Genomic DNA, 24843 nt, shown 5'->3' on the forward strand with positions numbered 1-24843 from the left:
TCCAGCTGGCGTATAGAATTATAATGAAATAAAACTGGTATAATTTTTAGCAGAGAATGTATGTTTGTTTCCTGACATTTCCATTAAAGTGCATCAAACTGAAACCCATATGTGAATATATTTTCCTCTCACGTTATTTCTGATCACATTAACAATCAAAAGAACGTACTCCCTTGGTCTGCTTCTGTGCAGCATTCTTCTTGGTTTGTTCCTGTCAGGTTGCTTCTAAAGGATTGGTTTCAGTGAACTCACCCGCTCCCCTCGGTTACCATAGCATTTGGGCCTCTGCTGACCCTCAATTTTTCTAATCACTGTTCATATCGTTACCACAGTATTAAATGTACGTGTTTTTTTTTAACAGCAAAACCTGGAACTGTGGCTACTTCTAGGTTGGGTCCCAAAGGGGTTAAAGGACGTTCCCCAACCACCGGCAGCAAAATCCCTGCTCCAAGAGCTGGGTTAAACAAAACTACTACAAGCAGAACTCCAAATCGTCGATGAACTCGCTCCATCCAAAGGTCAAAATACAACAGCAAACCTAATGTAACCTCTGCACCATTGAACTCCAAACAGTAGGATTGCAATGTCATTTATGAAAGCACACAGGACTGAGAAATCACTAAACCATTCACGATAGGTAAACGGCTGTTTGCCTGAAGGTTAAGCGCCTTCAGCAGAATTTGCTTCTGACCTATTGGAGTCATTTTGATATTCTATGAAAGATCCATCCCATCAAGGCTAGACTTAAGGAACTTAATTCCTTTTTTAAGAATTCCAATGGTACTAAGAAAGTTCTTTTTGTGTAATTTCTCTAAAGCATCATTTAAAATGAAACGGTACTGTAAAAATACAAGTTTCAGAGTTTACTCATAGTCCAGATGATCTTTATGGTTCCCACCCATGTGTTGTTACAGAAATTTCCAATTTATTGAACTCCAATTTTTTTCTTTTGCTTTCCTTTCATGCAACAGTTTTGGATAAGAATGTGATCACACTGCTGTGACCATTTATAGCAGCCCTGAAAGATTATATGCAATTATTCCCTTTTAAACATGCATGCATAAGCAAGTGGCCAAAAACAACAATTTTATTTGCAGCAAAGTACCAGAGCAGAGTATGAGGTGCTGCATTTTGAAAATTGGACATGTATTCAAAAGTGAGAGAATACTTTTGTCAAAACATTTAAGTAACTTGTAACCCATCAGGGGATGGAGCTCATCATGACCGGATAAATCATTCACTGTCAGAGTCAGGCTGAAAGCGAGGACTGTCGTTCACTGCAGAAAAACCATCCCTGAAATAAGTGGTTGTAGCAAACTAGTTTTATGCAATAAATCTATGGCAAGAACTTTTGTGAACTTGACACTGGAGCTCAATTTGAGATGGATTGAGCAAAGCTAGGCAACTGGGACTCCCACTGTAGTTCTTTCATGCATCTGTGAAGCAGCCTGTAAGTCTGATCGTTGCTTCGATGTGAATAGGATCATTTAGAGTGGAGTGAAGTGACTTAACTTTACTTCTGTAAAAACTTGGCAAGGAAAATATTGACAGTAAAAATGCATTAGAGAGACCCATGGATTAACATTAAAGGGCAGTGTTTCTTGTTCTGATGTTAAATAATTGCTTAGGTGGAGTGCATAGCAAAACATCAAATGAGAAGGAGCGCAAAGTCTAGAATCTCAAAGGCATTGCAAAAAGACACCTCGCTGAATTTCCTAATGGTGAAACCCTTCCTCGTGGCTCAGCGCATTCATCTGCAATGTTCATTCACTTGTTTAAAATTATTCCAGAAATGGGTGCAGCATTTGTGTAGTAGTATTTCCCAAACAAATAAATATCCTATGCTTAAATTTTCATGACCAAGCTTAGTAACTAGGAGACTGTGGGTGGCATCGTGTTTTTAACATGTCTAAAAAATAAATTGTTGTTCTGTGTCAGCTCACATTTGTTGGAAACCACAAAACCCCAGTTTAAAGATGGAACTAATAACTAATGTGTTTTATGAGGTTCATGTATATAAAACTTAAAAATTGAATGAAATGCTATTTAATAGCTGGAGCATTAAAGAAAGATGTTTTTAATTACTATTTTACTTGTTTGCAAACTGTTGCCAACTATTCTGAGCTGTTTGCTGGATTGTGAAAAAATCCAGTTTATAATAATATGGGGAAACAATGGGAATATAATTGAAGTGAAATAGGATTGACGTCATTTTCCTGGGTCTCTGTTTGGCAACGGTCCAAACAGAGAAGCTTCCACAGCAAGTAGGCCCTGGTGCTTGTGCCCACTGCTCTCACATCGAAGGATATGAGAAGGGTCAGGCAGCCAGCACATGGAGGCTGGAAAATAGTAATTATCCTCTCCTCTCTCTTTCTCCCCCCCCCCACCCTCCCAGGTGGGGCACAGGATCTTCGGGGCTGAAGATGTTTGGCGGTCTTTGGACACAGCCAGAATGCCCCAAAACTAGCAACCATTTCTGCTGCTCTAGACCCCACAGGCCTGCAACAGTGGTTGGCTTTCCTCGCCCCAATTATGGGGGCGGGCCTATATTAGGGGAACATTGGACATATGCCAAGGACCTCAATCCAGGCATGATCAGGTTAGTCCAAGTGTACTTCGATGCCATCTGCAAGGCTCGTGCCCAGACCGAAGGTAGGAGGAGTATTCAGTCCTGGGATGTTAAAGAAATAGGAGAGCAGCATCCATGTTAGCAAAGTAATGTAGTTAAGTGCTAAAAATGTGGTGATACATTTTCAAAATTAGCAACTCACTGACTCAAAAATCACCTTGAATCCCTAGAACTACAAAGTAATACATGAGCCAGATTAGGCAGGTGAATTGTGTGTGAATATTTCTTTTACATTTTAAGTTAGCAGGTCAAAACTGCTGTGCATTGGTCACAAAATCAACTGTGGCCAAAGCTGTGCTAAGAGTGAAAATAAATGGGATTTTGCAGCTCCACTGCCTAGGCCATAGTATCACGCAATCTCGGCAAGCCTCACTTAGCTGATTTAGAAATAAGTAAAATTGAGAGGCCAACCTTCAACATATCTTCCGTGCAAAAGGCCTTGGGCAATCCAAATTAATCTTGTTTTGTTTTAAATCCATGGTTCAGAGTATTTGACAAAACTGTTTGAGCAAACTATTGTGGAGTTTTTTTTTTAAACCATGTATATAGCTTTTTTTAAATATGATTACAGGTACATCAAGAGAGATTGACCATAATTTGTTCCTGATTCTAATAGTGTATTTCGCTTAAATATCAAAATATATACTTAATGTATTTTTTTAGTGATGTGACATTTTTGTATATATCCTTCTCAAATGTGCATAGTTTCGTATTTATTGCAATCTTTCCTGAAATACAGATATTCCTTCTTCAATCATTAATTCAGAAGTTTAGATTTGATTGTCATCCAAGATAGTTGATGTGTAGCTATATATTTTGCATTTTCAAACACATTGGACATAGCTGTCTGCGCTGGAAGGAACAGGGGGGTACAGTTTTATGAGTGCTAGTCACCCTCCTATGGCCATTGTTCATGTGTTCATCTTAAAGGTAAGTGTCAGCAAGATATTTTAACCACATGGAACATACAGCCAAGCTCAATTCTATCCTTGCCTATTGTCCAGGTAAACACTTCCAGAAATGGTTGCTGGCTAGTGCTCAGAAGCTGGTACCCTGATGGATTTTTCCATCCCTAACCAAAGAGTGGCGAGGTCAATTGTAGAGCCCCTACCCAGCACAAGACCATTGATTTCATAGATCTTCTGCAGCTGGATAAATTATCTGAACCGCTGAGGGTGCTTAGATTATCTTGGAGAATTGAGGGAATTGACCGATTCCTAGGCCTGTTCTGCTGTACGGGCACCAAATGGGGACACCTTCCCTCTAGCTTTCTGAATTAAAACGAATCACCTTTCATAGGAACATTGGATATCTGTGAGAAATAAGCCTGTGAGAACATCTAATTGTGGCATACACAATGCCTAACATTCCTTGTATATTGTATTATCATCAACATTGGCCGTCCCTCGAATGAGGATGATTTATTTTCACACCAAAAGGGATGAGTTCATAGATGTTTCAATGAAGGACCCGATATTCCAGCCCTGAACTCCAATTGAGGGGATGGAAGATGCCTGTGCGTGGATTTTTTTTTAAACAGGTGGTGACCATTGCACATCAGCCACCACACGGGCTTGACAGAGATAGGCCTTTATCCAGTGGCAAGGGTTAACCAGGTCGACTGGAGACCTGCGCTGCTGCACGGACCGAGTGCATACACACATCGCAGTGTGGGCTGGCCCGTATTGTATTAACATGCAATTAGTGCCAACTTTGCATCTAGCAGGTTAAACTATGAGCACACATTTGCACTTCAGTTGCACTAAATATTCTGAAGTCTGTCTATTTCCATCTGCTCAGGAGTCCTGATATTCACAGAGCCTTTGGTTCACTGCCATCTCTGTGTGACAACAGCTCCAATAAATGATTCTCTTCCCCATTAGATGTTGAATTTCCACCCAGGTACTTACTACAAAGATCATTCCTTCTACATAAATGGTTTGACAAATGGCCAACCAAAGTGAATGCTGTTATTACTAGGCAAATGCTGGTCTTATTGACAGAACAATGATTAGTGCCTAACATCCTGTAATACAGAAATAATTATAATCGACAACCATAATGATGCAGAAATTGATCTCCCTAATCTACTGGTCCAGAGGATAATCCATTTTTAATGAGATACTGCATATTCTGCATGTTGGGACTTGTTCAGTGAATGCTATAATCTTTTCTGAAAACATAGTCTAAAACTGTTGTATCAATGTCTCAAATAATTCTCTCCCAGGACCGTCATACTGTGGAACTCTCTCTCACTTTTCACTCACATCTACAATATATAATGACAATTGAAACTGAATCTTTTCACCAAATCACGATGCATTGATTTATCTTGCACCTTCTCTCCTGATTTCTACCTCGGTCATGTCTTGTACCCTGGGTCTCGATCTTTACTGATCTTAATGTGCGCTCACGGGGGTTTATGTTGCAGAAGTTGCTATATCTGGTACATCACAAACTTTGACAACAGGGTTTTAGTCTTCGTTTTTCTTATGACAAAAATAAAGTGCAGTTCCAGTGACGATTGGCAGTGCAATGATGCCTCATGGCAAAGTACCTTATGACATACTTTAATTGGGTACGCCTTCAATTGATGCCTGATTTTTCAAGTTACCACCCAGGAATGATGAAGGACACCCAAACATAAACAACAAAAGGCACATTCTGAATAGATGCATTAAATTGGACAAGCACTGATATGTACAGTACTTGTATTTTACCCATACAAGACAACTATTGCTTTAGCTTCTAGACTATTCTTTCATTCCACTGAAATCAAATCAAAGTGGCCCACATACCTATAACTAATCTCTTCAGCTGAGTAATAATTGGTAGCACTTTTATACACCTGTTTTTTTTTGTTTCCTTATCCATAACCATACACATTACACAAGTTATCAGGTGAAGCAACCAATTTGTGGGTTACACTTGATATGGGATACCTGCCACATTAGGTACTAGTAACAGCAACACTCTCCATTCTAAAGGGGGGGAGGTATTCTTTGTCATTACTGTTCTTTTATCTGTTTTTAATATTTGCACTTTTTTGTATTTGATTTGTGCAATACATTAAATGATATTGAAGCTGAATTGCTTTGTGAATGTGCTGTATTTGCATTTCCTCTTCATAACCATGAAAGCCCATGTGCATTTTTATTTTCTCTCTTTTAACAATTAACATTTTTAATCAGTAGGAGACAGGAGCGATCATTTTATCAAAGAATCAAGTGATGTTTAGCAGCAAAAAGATGTTCAAGTCTCCAGGTTTCCATAGCAGCCTCTTGTGTGTTTCGGTATAGAACGTGTGACCTACTGGTTCTGCCGGAAACCTGCACAGGGACACTTCTTAACAAGGATGAGCCTGTTACCCAAATGGCAGAGCACTGAGCCCCCAGCCTCTGGTTCCAATAACACATACAAGGGGTACAGCAGCATAGTGATTGTATTACTAGGCTAATAATCCAGAAGTCTGAACTAATGATCACAGGACGCGAGTTCATATCGCATCACGACAGCTGGGGGAATTTAAATTCAGTTAATTAAATTAAATAAATTTGGAATTAAAAAGCTAGTAATGGTAACCATGAACCTACTGGATTGTTGGAAAACTCCAACTGGTTCACTAATGTCCTTTCGGGAAGGAAATCTGCCGTCCTTACCTGGTCTGGCCTTTATGACTCCAGACCCATAGCAATGTGGTTGACTCTTAAACGCCCTCTGAAATGGCCTAGCGAGACACTCAGTTGTACCAAACCACTGCGACAAAGTCAGCACTGTGAGAGTACCTTGACCACAAAGACCAGCAGTTCAAGGAGGACACCGCTTTCTCAAGGGCAATTAGGGATGGGCAATAAATGACGGCCTTACCAACCCGTGAACGAATTTTTTTTTAAATGTACCAAGTAGAGACATGAGGGAAACCGACATCAACCTCATGAAAGAGAGGTGACCAAAAGCTTGGTCAAAGAGACTATGGGGATGGAGTATAAGAGCATGGAAGTCTTGCTACAGTTATACAGGGTATTGGTGAGGCCACACCTGGAACACTGCGTGCAGTTTTGGTTTTCATATTTACGACAGGATATACTTGCTTTGGAGGAAGTTCAGAAAAGGTTCACTAGGTTGATTCCGGGGATGAGGGGGTTGACGTATGAGGAAAGGTTCAGTCGGTTGGGCCTCTACTCATTGGAATTCAGAAGAATGAGAGGTGATCTTATCGAAACGAGTAAGGTTATGAGGGGGCTTGACAAGGTGGATGCAGAGAGGATGTTTCCGTTAATGGGGGAGACTAGAACTAGAGAGCATAATCTTAGAATAAGGGGCCGCCCATTTAAAACTGAGATGAGAAATTTCTCTCAAAGGGTTGTAAATCTGTGGAGTTCACTGCCTCAGAGAGGTGTGGAAGCTGGGACATTGAATAAGTTTACGACAGAGATAGACAGTTTCTTAACCGATAAGGGGTTATGGGAAGTGGACCTGAGTCCATGATCGGATCAGCCAAGATCATATTAAATGGCAGAGCAGGCTCGAGGGGCCATATGGCCTACTCCTGCTCCTATTTCTTATGTTCTTTAAGGAAAGTTAAAGGAGCAGTGGGAGGTAGCGGTATATAGGAAAGGAATGACCAACTTTCAGTCTGGATTGCTTGGGTTAGTTTCCCTAGGAGCAGTGTGGGATGGCGAAAATAGTAGAACCAACCCTGTTGTCCAGAAGCATATTCCCAAAAGCTAATTGAACAGCATCATAGACTGTGGTTATAAAAAGGCACACAGCCTAGACAATCCTCCTGTACCTGCAGTAGTGTGTGGAGGCAGGGGGGATTATTTTTAACATTAAAAAATAATAAAGTGATTTGTAGACTACCAAAAGATTTAATCTGCCTGCTGGACTTCCCTTGACTACTGCTAATGGGACTGAGGTTCATAAACTCTCTGTTCTGCTGCCAGAGTTCATTGCCTGTTCTGAATAAGGTTCTGAATAAGATCCAGAATGTCTTGAGTGTTGGTGCGTGAAGATCAGACATATTGAGCCTACATCAGGCGTATTATCCAACTGTTTCACTTAGTAATAAACAAGGAATTTCCTTTCGCATTTCTATAGTATTCACTGTATACTTCATTGTGCATTGTGCATATTTTTACATTAAATCAGCCAGTATAAACTTTTGTTAAATCAAAAATGGCCAAATAATTTAGGAATTGTAATTTATACATGTGATTATTGTCTAACTTTACAAGATAATCACAAGAAAATTTTATTCAAATTTAAAGCACAGTAAGAAATATTTGCAGCTATGTGTGAAAGGAAGAATAACTGTTTAATATTTAGTTGGCCTCAGTAACTCCAGGCAGGGAACTGGAGAGAATGGCCCTTTGATCCCTAATCAATGAGCCGCAGGAAGAACAAGTGCCTAAATCAGGTAGGAACAGGGTATGGCTCAACTATGTTGGTCCCGGCCTTTGGACAGCTAGTGTCTGCTATCACAGATAAACAATAGCTGCCTTTAGAACATTTCGTAGCTCAAGTTGCTACCTTCTGAACTGGAAGGAAAAAGAAAAGAAATTGAAGGACAGGAATGAGATGTATTACAGGTTTAAGTATAAATATTACAATTCTTTGTAAGTAAAGATGAAATGTGCTGAGTTTTAGCAAGAACTGTCGGTACATGGTAAGCTTTTGACCCGTGTATATTTTATTAACCATTTTAGTTTTTAAAGAACATTACAAAGAAACATTGTTTCCCATCAGCCATTATATGTTTCTAATATTACTTTCAATGATGGACTCCAGTACCCCTGAATTTTTATAATCACACTGCCTGGGTTAACTTTTTAAAAAACCTGCAGTTTTTAGAGTGGAGTGAGAAGGTGCGGGTTCTTGCCCTCCATTCTGCTGAGTTCCCAGTCCCAAGTCTGCTGTGGTACAGTGTAGTTAGCGGAGGCCAGGTGTGGAGCAGGGCGAGATGTCCTTTCACAAGAGGCTGCCTGCTCAGCTGGAGAGGCGTAAGACCACAGGAAACCCTATATTGGGACATTACACTGGACAGCCAAAAAACATCCATTGATGTTGAAAACAAGCAAGCTGTTTTAGGCTGATTCCCATAAAACGACCAACACTCAAATTGGGTTTCAACACCAGAAAGTGTACTTAGAGCAGCCTGGAGTGACTTGCCTGATTTTTGTTTTCAACCCTTCTGGGAAAAGTGTGTACCTTCTGTTCAGCGCCTTACCCATGAATATCCAGTGCAAATCTGCAATAAGGGAACAAGATCACACCTTATCAATCTGGTACAATTCTGCATAATTACTCCCTGATCCCCAAAAGGTTATCAAATGAAGCTGTAAAATATCCATTGCTACATTTCGAATATCCAACTCTGGCTGATTGTCTTCCACGGACTTTATCATCAACCTCAAACCGCACAACTGTTGTGTGTCTCATGCAGTATTTGAGCACGGCTGCTTGTGTGTACCTGCAAACCAGAGATTGACGTATGGGTTAATACTGCATGAGTGCTTTTTCTAAGTGTTCCACATATTTGCTGTCAACAAGAGGTTTAGGGGGAGCGGGGTTCAAGTCCCAGTCGAGGCTTGCTAATTTTTAACCTTTATCTTGCAATTTTTCAATCCCATTCGAGGTTTCAAATGACCTGGTTATATCAGCATCAGTGGCGCTCATGTTTTGTCTCAATCTTCTCTCCAATGAAAACAAACTTTGCAAGTCTTTCCTCATAACTTAATCCAACTCTACTTTGAACCTTCTTGATGCATAAGTGTGCTTTTGAAGATTGGGTGCCTGATATTGTACTTGAATCCATTGTGGACTTTATTGATTTGGACGCAACTGCCCTTGAGATGTATCCTAGGATTTGATTAATTCTATTAATAAAAGTGTGTCTGAAGACTTTCTTTGCTCGATAATCACAACCTAATCCATTTCCTTTTCTAATGGAGCCACCTTTATTTTAATCACTCCCTAAAATTTTACGGGAAGCAAAGGACTCCTTTATTATGTACATATTGCTTCATGCTTTCTGTTAGTATGCATTGCCTTATTCAAAAGCCCAGGCAGATCACTAGATAAAATTTATTAGATTTTTTTAATATTGATTGGGAATAGACCAACACCCCCTCCCCTTCCCACGACACCTTTGTCATCTCCCTGTGGCTGAAGAGCTCCTCCCAGAATCGCAATGCAGATTCCGTCCACTAAGGGGTACAACGGACATGATCTTCACTGCGTGACAGCTACAAGAGAAATGCAGGGAACAGCATCAACCCTTCTTTGACCTCACAAAGGCCTTTGACACTGTCAACCGTGAGGGATGATGGGGCACCTTCCTCCATTTCGGCTGCCCCCAAATGTTTGTCACCATCCTCCACGATGGCATGCAAGCCGTGATCCTGTCCAACAGATCAGCCACAGATTCAATTCATGCCTGGACCGGCATCAAGCAGGGCTGCATCATTGCACCAACGCTTTTCTCGGATCATCCTTGCTGCAATGCTTCATCTCAACAAGCTCCCTGCCGGAGTGGAACTAAACTATAGAACCAATGGGAACGTGTTCAACCTTCACCATCTCCAGGCTTGATCCAAGGTTGTCCCATCCTCTGTCGTCGAATGTCAGTATGCGGACGACGCTTGTGTCTGCACACACTCAGAGGCCGAACTCCAAGCCATTGTCGACACCTTCACCAAGGCGTACGAAAGCATAGGCCTTACACTAAACATCCATAAGACAAAGGTCCTCCACCAACCTGACCCTGCAACACAGTACTGCCCCCCCTGGTCATCAAAATCCATGGCGCGGTCTTGGACAACATGGACCATTTTCCATATCTCGGGAGCTTACTATCAGCAAGAGCAAACGTCGATGATGAGGTCCAACACCGCCTCCAGTGTGCCAGCGCAGCCTTCGGTCCTCTGAGGAAGAGAGTGTTTGAAGACCAGGACCTCAAATCTGGAACCAAGCTTATGGTCTACAGGGCTGTAGTGATACCCGCCCTCCTATATGGCTCAGAGACATGGATTATATACAGCAGCCATCTCAAAATGCTGGCGAAGTACCACCAGTGCTGCCTCCTCAAGATCCTGCAAATCCACTGGGAGGATAGACGCACCAATGTTAGTGTTCTCGCTCTGGCCAACATTCCCAGCATTGAAGCACTGACCATGCTCGATCAGCTCTGTTGGGCGGGCCACATCGTCCACATGCCCGACATAAGCGCTCTAAGATTCCCGAAGCAAGCGCTCTACTCGGAGCTCTGACACGGCAAGCGAGCCCCAGGTGGGCAGAGGAAATGTTTCAAGGACACCCTCAAAGCCTCCTTGATAAAGTGCAACATCTCCACCGGTACCTGGGACTCTCTGGCCCAAGACCGCCCTAAGTGGAGGATGAGTATCCAGGAGGGCGTTGATCTCCTCGAGTCTTATCGCCAAGAGCATACGGAAATCAAGAACATATAGCGGAAGGAACATGCAGCAAACCAGGCTCCCCACCCACCCTTTCCTCCAACCACCGTCTGTCCCACCTGTGACAGAGACTGCAATTCCCGCGTCTGACTGTACAGTCACATGAGAACTCATTTTTAGAGTCGATTTCAAGGGACTGCCTATGATGATGATGACATATTGCTTCATGTTTCCTGTTAGTACGCACTGCCTCATTCAAAAGCTCAGTCAGATCACTAAACAAAATATATTAGATTTTTTAATATTATTTGGGAATGGAGCAACACCCCCTTCCCTTCCCACGACACCTTCCCGTGCAAGTTCAGGAGATGCAATACCTGCCCTTTCACCTCCTCGCCACCGTCCAGGGCCCTAAACATTCCTTTCAGGTGAAACATCGATTTACTTGTACTATTTTCAATTTACTGCATATTGTATTCGCTTAATGTGGTCTCTATATTGGAGAGATAAAGCGCAGATTGAGTGATCGCTTTGCTGAACTCCTGCATTCAGTCCACAAGCGTGACTCAGCTTCCGGTCGCTTGGCATTTTAATTCTCCCACTCTGACCACACTGTTCCAATGAAGCCCGAGGAACAACATCTCATCTTTCGATTAGGTATTTTACCACCTTCTGGACTCAACATCGAGATCAACAATTTCAGATCATAACCACGGCTCCCATTTTTCTCAGACAGGAGGTGCTGGTATGATTCTGCTGTTGCCATTGACTCCTCATTTAAATCCATCGTTTGTTTCTTTACTTGTCCTGGTACTTGCCCTTTTGCCTTGCACCACCATCCCTTTCGTCATGTAATCACGCCTGCCTTCCACCCTATCACAGACCTTCCCTCGTGTTCTGTCCAACCCTCCCACCCTTTCCGTACCTCTGTACTTGCGTAAAACATCTGTAACCTTTTCCAGTCCTGACACAGTCACCAACCTGAAACGTTAACTCAGTTACTCTCCCCACAGATGCTGCCTGACCTGCTGAGTGTTCAGCAGTTTCTGTTTGTTTCAGATTTCCAGCACCCACAGCATTTTGCCATTGTATTACTGTTTTTATCTTTGTTTTAAATCAAGGTCAGTGCCATTATTTGTCATTTTAGAGACAGCTTCCTAAATGAGGGACCATCGGTTTTGTCGTGGCCAGATCCAACAGTTATGGCGACCATTTCATCAGGATCAACCTGTTTTAGCTTCCTACATTACAACAGTGACTTCACTTCAAAAGTAGTTAATTGGCTGTAAAGTGCTTTGGGATGCCCTGTGTTTGTGAAAGGCGCTATAGAAATACAAGTCTTTCTTAGTCTCATTTCACCCCACTTCATTTTTTTCTATGAGCAATGCCACAGGAGATCAACGAATAGCTAAAATGCTTTTTTGGATCTCTCTCTAATGCCACCTTCTAACAATATTTATTTTCATCGGAATTTTGTATGACATGAATTCCTTATTACCATTTGTTGCTTGTATCTTTTCAAAAGGATATCAAAGCCAGTTGATGGGAAATAAGTGCAAATCGGCCTGAGTTCCCCGGACCTCGAGGAATAAGAAGCTTCACCCATAGGATATCTGTAGATGGGCCTTTGGGAAACTTTGGTCCATAATTACAAAAAGGCACTCACTTTAAGGCGACTTATTTCTCGTTCCTCCACACTTTCCTTCCACATGCAGTTGTGTCTGCTTAATAAAAAATTACAACACTGGAAATCTAAAATGGAGAATAAAGCTGAAAATACAGAGCAGGTCCATCAACTTCTGTTGCGTGGATACTTTTAATCAAAACTAGGGATCTGTTCTGTTTTGAAAACACAAATCTGTTTTTCCTCTTTCAGATGTTGGCGGACTAGCTGCATATTCCCAGCACTTTCTGCTTTTATACTACATTCTGCAAGGGAACGCAAGTGGATCCCGGAATCATTTCTACAGAGATGTCCGAACATGCTATGAACTTGTTGCACTCTCCTGGTCTCGTCCTTCTCATAGTCCAGGGCCCCCAGGGGAGTCTTTCTGTCAGGAAGTCACTGGAGTGATTAAAAATACAAATTGTGTGCACTATTATTTAAGATAGAATGGTAGGACAGAATTATAATGCAGTAATACAATACAAGGTTTCAGGTAACATAATCTCTTTAGTTCGCCTTTTGTAATTAGCAAAGCTGCACTACTTCCTTGTTCTACCTCAAATCTGCTATTCTATTTTGGGGAGTTGTTTTTTTCTCTCCTCTTTCACAATTTCCTCCCCTCCTCACTTGATACTGCTGATTCATGCTTGGTAGCAATTACACAGGACTGATACCTCACTCGAGTGACTACTTTTCAAGTATTAGCCTAGATTGCTGAGTGTCAGGCTACATGACTGAGAGATTAGTCAGGGCAACAGCTAGAACAATTGACTTCAGTATTTCTACATGCCAATTTTCAGCATTTGAAGGTCCGTGTTTCAACCCCTATGTCAGCTTGGTAGCGTCTTTGGGTGAAAGATCATTTTTTTCCCACTGGGATTGGAGATTATAAAGTATTATTAGGGTCTGTCCTACGCTATAATTGATCTATCAACCAGTCAGACATTACTCGCTCCCACTATTTTTTTGTGTGTATAAACTTGAGGCAAGTAAGTTTTAAAATGAGCTGATAGCTTCTGAGAGTCACAGTTGAGATGGCGGGCAGAGAAATATCATAAGGTCATGTTAAGTGCCCATCTGCTGTTATTAGAACAGTTATTTCCAGCCTTGTGTGTTTTTGAATGTTTTAAAAACATAAAATACATGAAATGTGGAGCAGCTTAAATCAGCATCGCCGTGAAGAAAAGACAGCTTAATGTTTCATTGTGACCCTTCTTCATAACTCGGTTCTAAAGTTTTGTTTCAGTTATTTCACTCCTGAAGCTACTTTAAAATAGTTTAAAACAGTGAAGTCAGCATTTCATAAGTCTAGATCATCTCTGATCTGGATGTGGGCTCAATGGACAGGGACAGATGCAATGGTCAGTTGTTCTGTGTGAATATAAAATTCCAGCGGAATTATTGTGGGTGTGTGTTGTAAAAGATTGTACTTCACAAATAATGTGACATGTTTGGGATTAGATTCCCAATCGAAGAAATACACCTTCGATGTTCGCATAACAAATTCATTTTTATGTTTAAAATATTTGTAATTCTTCCGTGATAAAAATCTTTTTGACTTGCAAGGCAGAATTACTGTTGGCCCAAAAGTGCCACAAAATGCACCAAATAAACTAGCAAATATCAAAGCTTTCTCCGACCCATTTACAAGTAAATCTCATGCCTTCAGCTATTTCATTCCCTTTCAGTAATTTCTGATCCTCTATCACTGCAACAAACTGTCTCTGTTTATTTTAGGTTAGTCCCCAGCAACAAAAATCATCACGACGCATGTAACATAGAAATATAGAAAATAGGTGCAGGAATAGACCATTCGGCCCTTCGAGCCTGCACCACCATTCAATATGATCATGGCTGACCATTCACCTCAGTACCCCTTTCCTGCTTTCTCTCCATACCCCTTGATCCCTTTAGCCATAAGGGCCACATCTAACTCCCCTTTGAATATATCTAACGATCTGCCCTCAACTCCACAGGTTCACAATTCTCTGAGTGAAGAAGTTTCTCCTCATCTTGGTCCTAAATGGCTTACCTCTTATCCTTAGACTGTGACCCCCTGGTTCTGGACTTCCCCAACATCGGGAACATTATTACTGCATCTAACCTGTCCAGTCCCGTCAGAATTTTATATGTTTCTATGAGATCCCCTCTCATTCTTCTAAATTCCAGTGAATATAAGCCTAGTCGATCCAGTCTTTCTTCATATGTACCTCCACCTTAAGTTATTGCAAACCTGTGTCCCACAGTACTCTCATCCTAAATCCTTGTTTTGATGTGTCATGAGGCCTATATTCAGGGCATTTGTTTTCATGCTGTCTGCTGCTAATTGGGGCTAATCTTCCAGGTAGCCATGTATGTGTACCCTGAATCATCATCATCATAGACAGTCCCTCGGAATCGAGGAAGACTTGCTTCCACTCTTAAAAATGAGTCCTTAGGTGGCTGAACAGTCCAATATGAGAATCACAATCCCTGTCACAGGTAGGACAGACAATCATTGGAGGAAAGGGTGGGTGGGGAGTCTGGTTTGCCGCACACTCCTTCCACTGCCTGTGCTTAGTTTCTGCATGCTCTCAGCGACAAGACTCGAGGTGCTCAGCGCCCTCCCAGATGTTCTTCCTCCAATTAGGGCAGTCTTCAGCCAGGGACTCCCAGGGGTCGGTGGGGATGTTGCACATTATCAAGGAGGCTTTGAGGGTGTCCTTGAAACATTTCCTCTGCCCGCCTGGGGCTCGCTTGCCATGTAGGAGTTCCAAGTAGAGCGCTTGCTTTGGAGACTTGTGTTGGGCATGCGAACAATGCGGCCCGCCCAACAGAGCTGGTCGAGTGTGGTCAGTGCTTCAATGCTGGGGATGTTGGCCTGATTGAGAACACTAACGTTGGTGCATCTGTCCTCCCTTATGGATGTTTAGTGTAAGGTCCATGCTTTCGTACGCCTCATTGAAGATGTTGATGATCACTTGGAGTTCAGCCTGTGAATGTGCGCAGATGCAAGTGTCATCCGCGTACTGTAGCTCGACGACAGAGGATGGGGCGGTCTTGGATCTGGCCTGGAGGTGGCGAAGGTTGAACAGGTTCCCACTAGTTCTATGCACAGAGACTCTAACCCCGTGTTTACTGGAGCGGGTTTGTGAATGGTGGGGGAGTTTTGGCCGGGACGCACGCTGTAGAGTTTTGACTCCGCAATGTGCATCATTTTTTGGAAATAGGTTCCCCTGATTGAAAGGCTTGGATCCCAGTCGGGCGAGGAACCGTAGCCCAAGAGCAGGTAGGGAGCCTGCAGCTGGGCTAGTGGGAGCTTGGGACGAGGGGGGGCTGATCACTAGGGGGAGTGGTTGTTCATCTCGGGGTTGGTCCCAATTGCGGTGGGGGGGGAGAAGAGTTGTGTCTTTGGATAGGGAGTGTCAGATGGTGGGCAGGAAAGAAAATAAGCTTGGTGAACTGGGAGGAAGCATTCTGGCTCCTCCTGGTTATCTTTTCCATGATTTAGTCCTCACATCCCTTTAGCTGCCGGGATTCCCGAGGCCAGGAAAATGCGGCCAGCCAGCGCTAAACCTGGAACACAGGTTAAATCTAAAGTACGCAGCCTTGTTATAATATTTAACCCCCACTCCCCACTGCCCCCCACTCCCCCACTGGGGAGCAAAGTTGGTTGCCCATTTCCCATTCCACGTCCATTTAAAAATGGAGGTGGGCGTTTGGGGTCGGTTTCGACATTTGTAAAATGTTAAGTCCCTGTTTGTTGTGGTTAAAATTACTCCCTCTGTGTTTTCGTCAAGCAATTTGTATCACAACTTCCTGAACTAACACATTTACTTTGTAGTGTCCGTCTGTGTCTATTAGCAATGCCATTTCATTAGTTATTTAACGAGAGTGGATTTAGCTCACTTATTTGTCATCATAACCTGCCCCCAGCCTACTTGCTGTGCCACTTGAAATATTTCATTGAACACAAAGTATTTTAATGGTGCCCAGAAGGTATTCAGGAATTGAGCCAGCCTTGTATCTGGAGAATGAAATTTACTGTGAAAATGCTTCCACATTCTTGTCATTCTCATCGTAGTCCCTTGTAGAATCACACAGCACAGAGGGTAACATGTGTGGCTCTTTCAAAGAGCTGTCCAATTAGTTCATCCCCCTGAAAAATGTTCCTTTTCGGGTATATATCCAATTTCCTTTTGAAAGTTACTATCTGTAGAATCTGATTCCACCACTCATTCAGGTAGTGTAAAAAATTCTCCTCGTCTTTCAGATGAGACGTTAAACCGAGGCCACGTCTGCCCTTCACGTGGACGTAAAAGATCCCATGGCACTATTTCGAAGAAGAGCTGGGGAATTATCCCCGGTGTCCTGGGCCAATATTTATCCCTCAATCAACATAACAAAAACAGATTCTCTGGTCATTATCACATTGCTGTTTGTGGGAGCTTGCTGTGCACAAATTGGCTGCCGCGTTTCCCATATTACAACAGTGACTACACTCTAAAAGTACTTCATTGGCTGTAAAGCATTTTGAGATGTCCGGTGGTTGTGAAAAGCGCTATATAAATCCAAGTCTTTCTTTTTCTTTCATCTCCTAAGGTTCTTTTGCCAATTATCCTGAATCCGTGTCCTTTGGTTACCGACCCTCCTGCCAGTGAAAACCGTTTCTCCTATTTACTCTTATCAAAACCATGGTAACCGTTGACATCCCTCTGCAAAGCACCATCTACTATACCAGTTTGCAATGATGTCAGCACCTGTCATGCTCTCATAAGCGCAATTGCATTCGTTAATTCGTTTATTAAAAAATGCCTGATGCCTTAGCAGTTAAATGTGCTGAGTCATATAGACTAGATTTGATCCCTGATCTCAGCTGCGTAAGATAGTCTCCACCACAACAGCACCAAAGCCACTGGAATCAGTTTTAGTGTCCACCAGATAAGGAGGGGGAAATTCAGTCCTGATTGTTATGCCTGATCACTCTCCAGTGGCCCATGCAATGCGTGAGTCAAACTTGGCTGAAATGTAGCCGTGGACAAAGAGCCGCAGTGTCTAAACCTTGTGAAATAAATGGCCGGAGAGCCATTGGTGACCGTGGAACTTTACCCTAGTATCAGTACCTTCAGGAAAGACCAAAGGAAATTAGATAGACCAAAAAGAAAACCTCCCTTGGGGGCTCAGTGGGCAGCACACTCGCCCCTGGGTCAAAAGGTTGTGGGTTCAAACTGCACACCAGGGGCTTGAGCACAAAAATCTAGGTTGACACTCCAGTGAAGTGCTGAGGGAGTGCTGCACTGTCGGAGGCACCATCCTTCAGAGGAAATGTTAAACCAAGTTTGCCCTCTCGGGTGGACATAAAATCCCAGGGTACTATCTGAAGAAGAGCAGGGGAGTCCTCCCTAATGTCCTGGTCTATATTTATCCCTCAATCAACATCAGCAAAACTGATTATTTGGTCATTATCACAATGCTGTTTGTGGGAGCTTGCTGTCAGCGAATTGGCTGCTGTGTTTCCCACATTACAACAGTGACTACACTTCAAAAGTATTTCATTGGCTGTATGCTTTGGGACGTCCTGAGGTCATGAAAGGTACTATATAAATGCAACCCTTTTACTTTCTTTACAACAAGGTGCATCTAAATAGCCCAAACTCATATCACCATGGAAAAAAACTACGCATACTTTAATATGTTTGTTTCATGACCACGAATGCAATCTTATACATTTCTGGTGCATTGATTGGTAACGTTAACAAATCATTAATTTATGATGATTAATTAATTACATCCCTCTACTTGCCTTCTGTTCCTGGTCTGTTCACATTTACAGTTCCAATGGGAGAAAGCCACACCGATATGTTGCGCCATTTCATAAACAGGGCACCTGTGCAGAGAAAATCAGCCATTTGCTCATGTGAACTGTTTTTTCATTGTCTAACCGTGGTTTTTATTTATGAAGAACATTTTGCAAACTGCTGTCACCCACTAAATAATTTTTGGAAAATGCCTACTTTAAGTAAATGATCCTCTTTTATTGTAAATATCAAACATTTAGCATGGTTGTGTACCTCAGTGACTGGGCAGTGCAATGGGATGGTGTTCACGCGGTTAAATTAGATTCGACTCTTGGCCAAATTCATTGTCTTTGGCAGCAATAAATGTGGATGGGGTTCTGGAAGTTTCCATCCGTACACTGCTGGATGCCATAAAATCACCCTGAGAAAGTTTGGAATATTCTGCCTGTAATTTTCTCCTCTCCTGAAGATGCTGACTCATCCAAGGACATTGTTCAGAGGATGTTGGTAACCCTCCAATGCCTTTCGAAGATACATTCTTAATGCATGGACCCAGGCAGTGGGTGCATGCAGGCTATTCTACCACAGGGAGCAATTTAGTAAAGTTACTTACACATTACACAGCACCACAGAACTTCCCAACAACTCTTCATAAACTCCATTCATCTCCTGAAGTTATGGTGCGTGCAGTTTCAGGCCCCATGCCAGAAGTTTAAAAAAAATTCATTCTTGGGATGTGGGCATCACTGGCAAGGCCAGCAATTATTGTCCATTCCTAACTGCCCTTGAGAAGGTGGTGGTGAGCCGTCTTCTTAAACCGTTGCAGTCCGTGTGGTGAAGGTACTATCATAGTGCTGTTAGGGAGAGAGTTCCAGGGATTTGACCCAACGACGATGAAGGAACGGCAATATCTTTCCAAGTCGGGATGGTGTGTGACTTGGAGGTGATGGTGTTCCCATACACCCACAGCCCTTGTCCTTCTAGTTGGTAGAGATTGCGGGGTTTGGGAAGTGCTGCCGAAGTATGTTTAATGTACAATCAGCACCATCCAAAACTGATTAACTAGTATTCATCTCATTGGGATTTGGCAACCGCAAGTACCTACAAAACAATAGTCCCTTCATTTCAAAGTAATTAATTACAAGTGTGATAAAGTACAACATAAATACAAACTCCCCGATTGGGAGTACTATCAACATGTGACATCTGTTATGATGAAAACCTGCTGTGAACAAATGTTGCCATAACTCCCAACAAATTATTAACCTAACTCGGGCTCATTGTCAAAAGGTCCTCCTTGCAAGAAAATGCATGATCTACAAATTTAATTACGTTGGCCCAAACTATCTTGGGCAGCATGACCATTTAGCAATATCAACAAACCCAGTAAGTCATTCTGAGGAAGAAGGTATTTATTTGGATTTCAAGCTGAGTAAAATGTATCTTTTGGTAGTGAGGATGGTGGCAGACAACAGTCTAATGCTGGAATGCACGCTGTTTCAGCTTAAAGAACCTGGGAGATTTTGTTCACACTAACACAAGGCAGGGAGAGAATTGAAAAGATTCGGGGAAATTCTTTGGGGGTTCTCCCCTATGTCTGCCGTAAGTTCAGCAGAAGAGATTAAGTTCTGTGCAGCAGCCTGAGAGACGAGGTTAGCTAGATGGATTCAATCATGTGCCTCCAATTTAAGCCCCCCTTCCCCCCTGGATGGGCGGGAGAAGGTCAGGGGGAGGGGTTAAAAATATCAGAATCGAGCAACGCGACCACATTCCAACCATAAGTGTCAGCTGTGGCTCAGTGGGTAGCACACTCACCTCTGAGTCAGAAAGTTGTGGGTTCCAGTCCCATTCCAGGGACTTGAGCATAAAAATCTAGGCAGACACTCTAGTACAATGTTGAGGGAGCGCTGCACTGTAGAAGGTGTCGTCTTTCAGATGAGCCGTTAAACCGAGGCCCCGTCTGCTCTCTCAGGTGGACATAAAAGATCCCATGGTACTTGAAGAAGAGCCAGGGGAGTTGTCCCAAGTATCCTGGCCAATATTAATCCCTCAGTCAACATAACAAAAAAACAGATTATCTGATCATTATCACATTACTATTTGTGGGAGCTTGCTGTGCACAAAATTGACTGCTGTGTTTCATACATTACAACAGTGATACTTCAAAAAGTACTTCATTGGCTGTAAAGCGTTTGGGACGTCCTGTGGTCGTGAAAGGTGCTATATAAATGCAGGCCTTTCTTTTCATTGCCGGCCGGTGTAATGTTTACGCCGGTGATTCAGGCCCTGGATGAGGCTCCCGCTAAAAGCTGGCGCGGCATTTTAACATGCTGATGTTGTAGGTGCTGCAGCTTATTTTTGATCTCAGCACGGGCAACAGTAATATGATGGGAAGAGCCGCCTGGTTAGAGGAGGTCAAGGTAATTTTTATAACTTTGCCTGGTTTTAAGCTCCTCATAAGCCAGGAGGAGCAGGAGTACCTCCTCAGCCCCGATCGCAGCCTGAGGCTGCCCCCATTCCACCCTCCACATGGCTGGGTCCCAGGCTGTGGCCTACTGGCACTAAACCTTCTCTCCTGCCTGCTGGCTAGGCAGGACCTCCGCATCCCCAGTCTTGCTGCCGCCACAGAGTTCCACCGCACTCTCCCCACCTCCCCGTTAAAAGTGGAGCCTTGAACTCAGTTAACAAGTCTCAAGTGAGACTCGAGGGCAAGAAAGGATTTTTTCTTTTAATGCGTTTAATATGTTTGGAAAGAGCTAGATGAATATCTGTTTGAGTCATCAAATCGAATGCAGATCATTACAGGTTCGAGGCTGCTGGAGTGATGGAGCAGTCATATCCCGGAAGGAAGATGGGAAAACACAGGACTCCAGTCCTAGTGTCCAGAAAATCAGAAATTCCACACAACTGTTCATCCCCATCCCACCCCCATCAATCATTTCTCCTGGCACTTATCCAACTCACTTTTGATTTTGTTGTTGCTTTCAAACCCCGACATACCCCAACTGTCCATTCCAGGTATTCGCCAGTCTCCATATAAAATAGTTGAATCTATACTATCTTTTCAATCTCTAGCTTTAAGGCTGTACCCTCTAATTGTCAAATTTCTGACCATTTAAAAAAATTACTGAAGTCTACCTTGTATATGTCCTTTCGGATTATGACTGCTTCTATAAGAATCAATAAGATCACCCCTCTGCCTTCTCTTCTCCATTGTAAACATTCCTTGCTTCTGCAAGTGTAGAAAGTCTTGCATTTATATAGAGCCTATCACAATCTTAGGACATTCCAAAGAACTTTACAGCCAATGAAGTCACAGTTGCAATGTAGGAAACGTGGCAGACCATAAGAAACAGGAGCAGGAGTAGGCCATTTGGCCTCTCGAGCCTGCTCCGCCATTTAATAAGATCATGGCTGATCTGATCATGGACTCAGCTCCACTTCCCTGCTCGCTCCCCATAACCCTTTATTCCCTTATCGCTCAAAAATCTGTCTATCTCCGCCTTAAATATATTCAATGACCCAGCCTCCACAGCTCTTTGGGGCAGAGAACTCCACAGATTTACAACCCTCTGAGAGAAGAAATTCCTCCTCATCTCACTTTTAAATGGGCAGCCCCTTATTCTGAAACTATGTCCCCTAGTTTTAATTTCCCCTATGAGTGGAAATATCCTCTCTGCATCCACCTTGTCAATCCCCCTCATTAATTTATTTGTTTCGACAAGATCACCTCTCATTCTTCTAAACTCCAATGAGTAGAGGCCCAACCTACTCAACCTATCTTCATAAGTCAACGCCCTCATCTCCGGAATCAACTTACTGAACCTTCTCTGAACAGCCTCCAATGCAAGTATATCCTTCCTTAAATATGGAGACCGAAAATGTGCGCAGTACTCTAGGTGTGGCCTCACCAATACTATGTACAGTTGTAGCAGGACTTCTCTGCTTTTATACTCCATTCCCCTTGCAATAAAGGCCAACATTCCATTTGCCTTCCTGATTACTTGCTGTACCTGTATACTAACTTTTTCTGTTTCATGCACAAGGACCCCCAGGTCCCTCTGTACTGCAGCACTTTGCAATTTTTCTCCATTTTAAATTATAATTTGCTTTTCTATTTTTTCTGCCAAGATGGATAACCTCACATTTTCCCACATTATACTCCATCTGCCAAATTTTTACCCACGCACTTAGCTGCCTATATCCCTTTGCAGATTTTTTGTGTCCTGCTCACAATTTGTTTTCCCATCCATCTTTGTATCATCAGCAAACCTGGCTACATTACACTTGGTACCTTCATCCAAGTCATTGATATAGATTGTAAATAATTGAGGCCCCAGCACCAATCCCTGCGGCACCCCACTAGTTACTGTTTGCCAACCGGAAAATGACCCATTCATCCCAAACTCTGTTTTCTGTTAGTTAGCCAACCCTCTATCCATGCTAATATATTACCCCCAACACCGTGAACTTTTATCTCGTGCAGTAACCTTTTATGTGGCACCTTATCAAATGCCTTCTGGAAATCCAAATACACCACATCTACTCGCTCCCCCTTATCCACCCTGCTCGTTACATCCTCAAAGAACTCCAGCAAATTTGTCATATATGATTTTCCTTTCATAAAACCATGCTGGCTCTGCTTCATTGAATTATGCTTTTCCAAATGTCCTGCTACTGCTTCCTTAATAATGGACTCCAGCATTTTCCTAACGACCGATGTTAGGCTAATCGTTTCCTGCTTTCTGTCTGCCTCCTTTTTTAAATAGGGGCGTTACATTTGTGGTTTTCCAATCCGCTGGGATCTCCAAGGAATTTTGGTAGATTACAACCAATGCATCCACTATCCCTGCAGCCACTTCTTTTAAGACCCTAGGATGCAAGCCATCAGGTCCAGGGGACTTGTCTGCCTTTAGTCCCATTATTTTACCGAATATTACTTCATCCCTCCCTCCCTATAGCCCCTTGATTATCCACTATTGGGATGTTTTTAGTGTTTTCTACTGTGAAGACCAATACAAAATATTTGTTCAACGTCTCTGCCATTTCCCTGCAAGCAATATGTGCACAGCAAGATCCCACAAACAGCAGTGATAATGGCCAGATAATCTGTTTTGGTGATTTTGGTTGAGGTATAAATATTGGGGGGGAGGAACTCCCCTGCTCATCTTTTGAAATAGTGCCATGGAAGCTTTTACGTCCACCTGAGACAGCAGACAGTGCCTCAGTTTAACGTCTCCTCTGAAAGACAGCACTTCCAACAGTTCAGCAGTCCCTCAGTACTGTACTGACGTGTCAGCCTACCTTATCTGCTCAAGTCTCTGGAGTGAGTCTTGAACCCACAACCTTCTGACTTAAATGCTTTGGGATGTCCTGAAGTCATGAAATGCAAGTCTTTCTTTCAGAGGCGAGAGTGTTACCGCTGAACCACGGCTTGATTTACCTTGGGGTGGAGGTGGGGTAACTTTGCAGGGTCTTACTTCAGGAGATTAAATGGATTAGATAGAGTCCAACATAAAACAAATTGTGAATGGTCTGTGGAAGGAATGGTTCTCTGGGCTTTTTTCCATCCTTGTGTTATTTGGAAGGGATTGGAAATATTACAGTCTTGAGGGCCAATTCTATTGCCATAGATTCTTGTATTAATTAGGTTCCGTTGCAATAGTTGTGATACCTTCCACAGTTGAATAGTTGATCGCCATTCCTTGTCTAATCTCATGTTCTGAAAAGCCATTTGGACAAGTCACGGGAGGGCTGCTGGTCACCTGTGTAATCATTCTCCAGCATCAGTCACCATCAGGGCCGGGGGGATGGTCAGAGAGTGAGGGGCCAGGGGGGGTCAGAGAGTGAGGGGCCTGGGGGGGGGTCAGAGAGTGAGGGGCCAGGGGGATGGTCAGAGAGTGAGGGGCCAGGGGGATGGTCAGAGAGTGAGGGACCCGGGGGGAGTCAGAGAGTGAGGGGCCTGGGGGGGGTCAGAGAGTGAGGGGCCGGGGAGGATCAGAGAATGAGGGGCCGGGGAGGATCAGAGAGTGAGGGGCCGGGAGGGTGGGGTGTCAGATAGTGAGAGGCCAGCGGAATGGTCAGAAAGTGAGGGGGCGGAGGGGGGGGTCAGAGAGTGAGGGGCCGGGGAGGATCAGAGAGTGAGGGGCCGGGGGGGGGGGGTCAGAGAGTGAGAGGCCGTGGGGGAGGATCAGAGAGTGAGGAGCCGGGGAGGATCAGAGAGTGAGGGGCCGGGGGGGGGGGAGTCAGAGAGTGAGAGGCCAGGGGGATGGTCAGAGAGTGAGGGGCCGTGGAGGATCAGAGAGTGAGGGGCCGGGGGGGAGTCAGAGAGTGAGGGGCCAGGGGGAGTCAGAGAGA

The 24843-nt window shown here is 43.4% G+C and overlaps 1 protein-coding gene across 1 annotated transcript in view; it reads left to right on the top strand.

Annotated features, from left to right (window-relative positions):
- The window catches only part of cep104 (centrosomal protein 104), a 283987-nt gene extending 278279 nt beyond the window's left edge, over positions 1-5708 (top strand). Inside the window, exon 19 of the mRNA XM_070860716.1 lies at positions 362-5708. Coding sequence (XP_070716817.1) covers positions 362-501 — 140 coding nt within the window. The 3' untranslated portion in view covers positions 502-5708. The remainder of the gene's footprint in view (positions 1-361) is intronic.
- Positions 5709-24843: the final 19135 nt, after the last annotated feature.

Source organism: Pristiophorus japonicus, chromosome 18 (genome assembly GCF_044704955.1).
Source record: "Pristiophorus japonicus isolate sPriJap1 chromosome 18, sPriJap1.hap1, whole genome shotgun sequence".
NCBI classification, from domain to species: Eukaryota; Metazoa; Chordata; class Chondrichthyes; family Pristiophoridae; genus Pristiophorus; species Pristiophorus japonicus.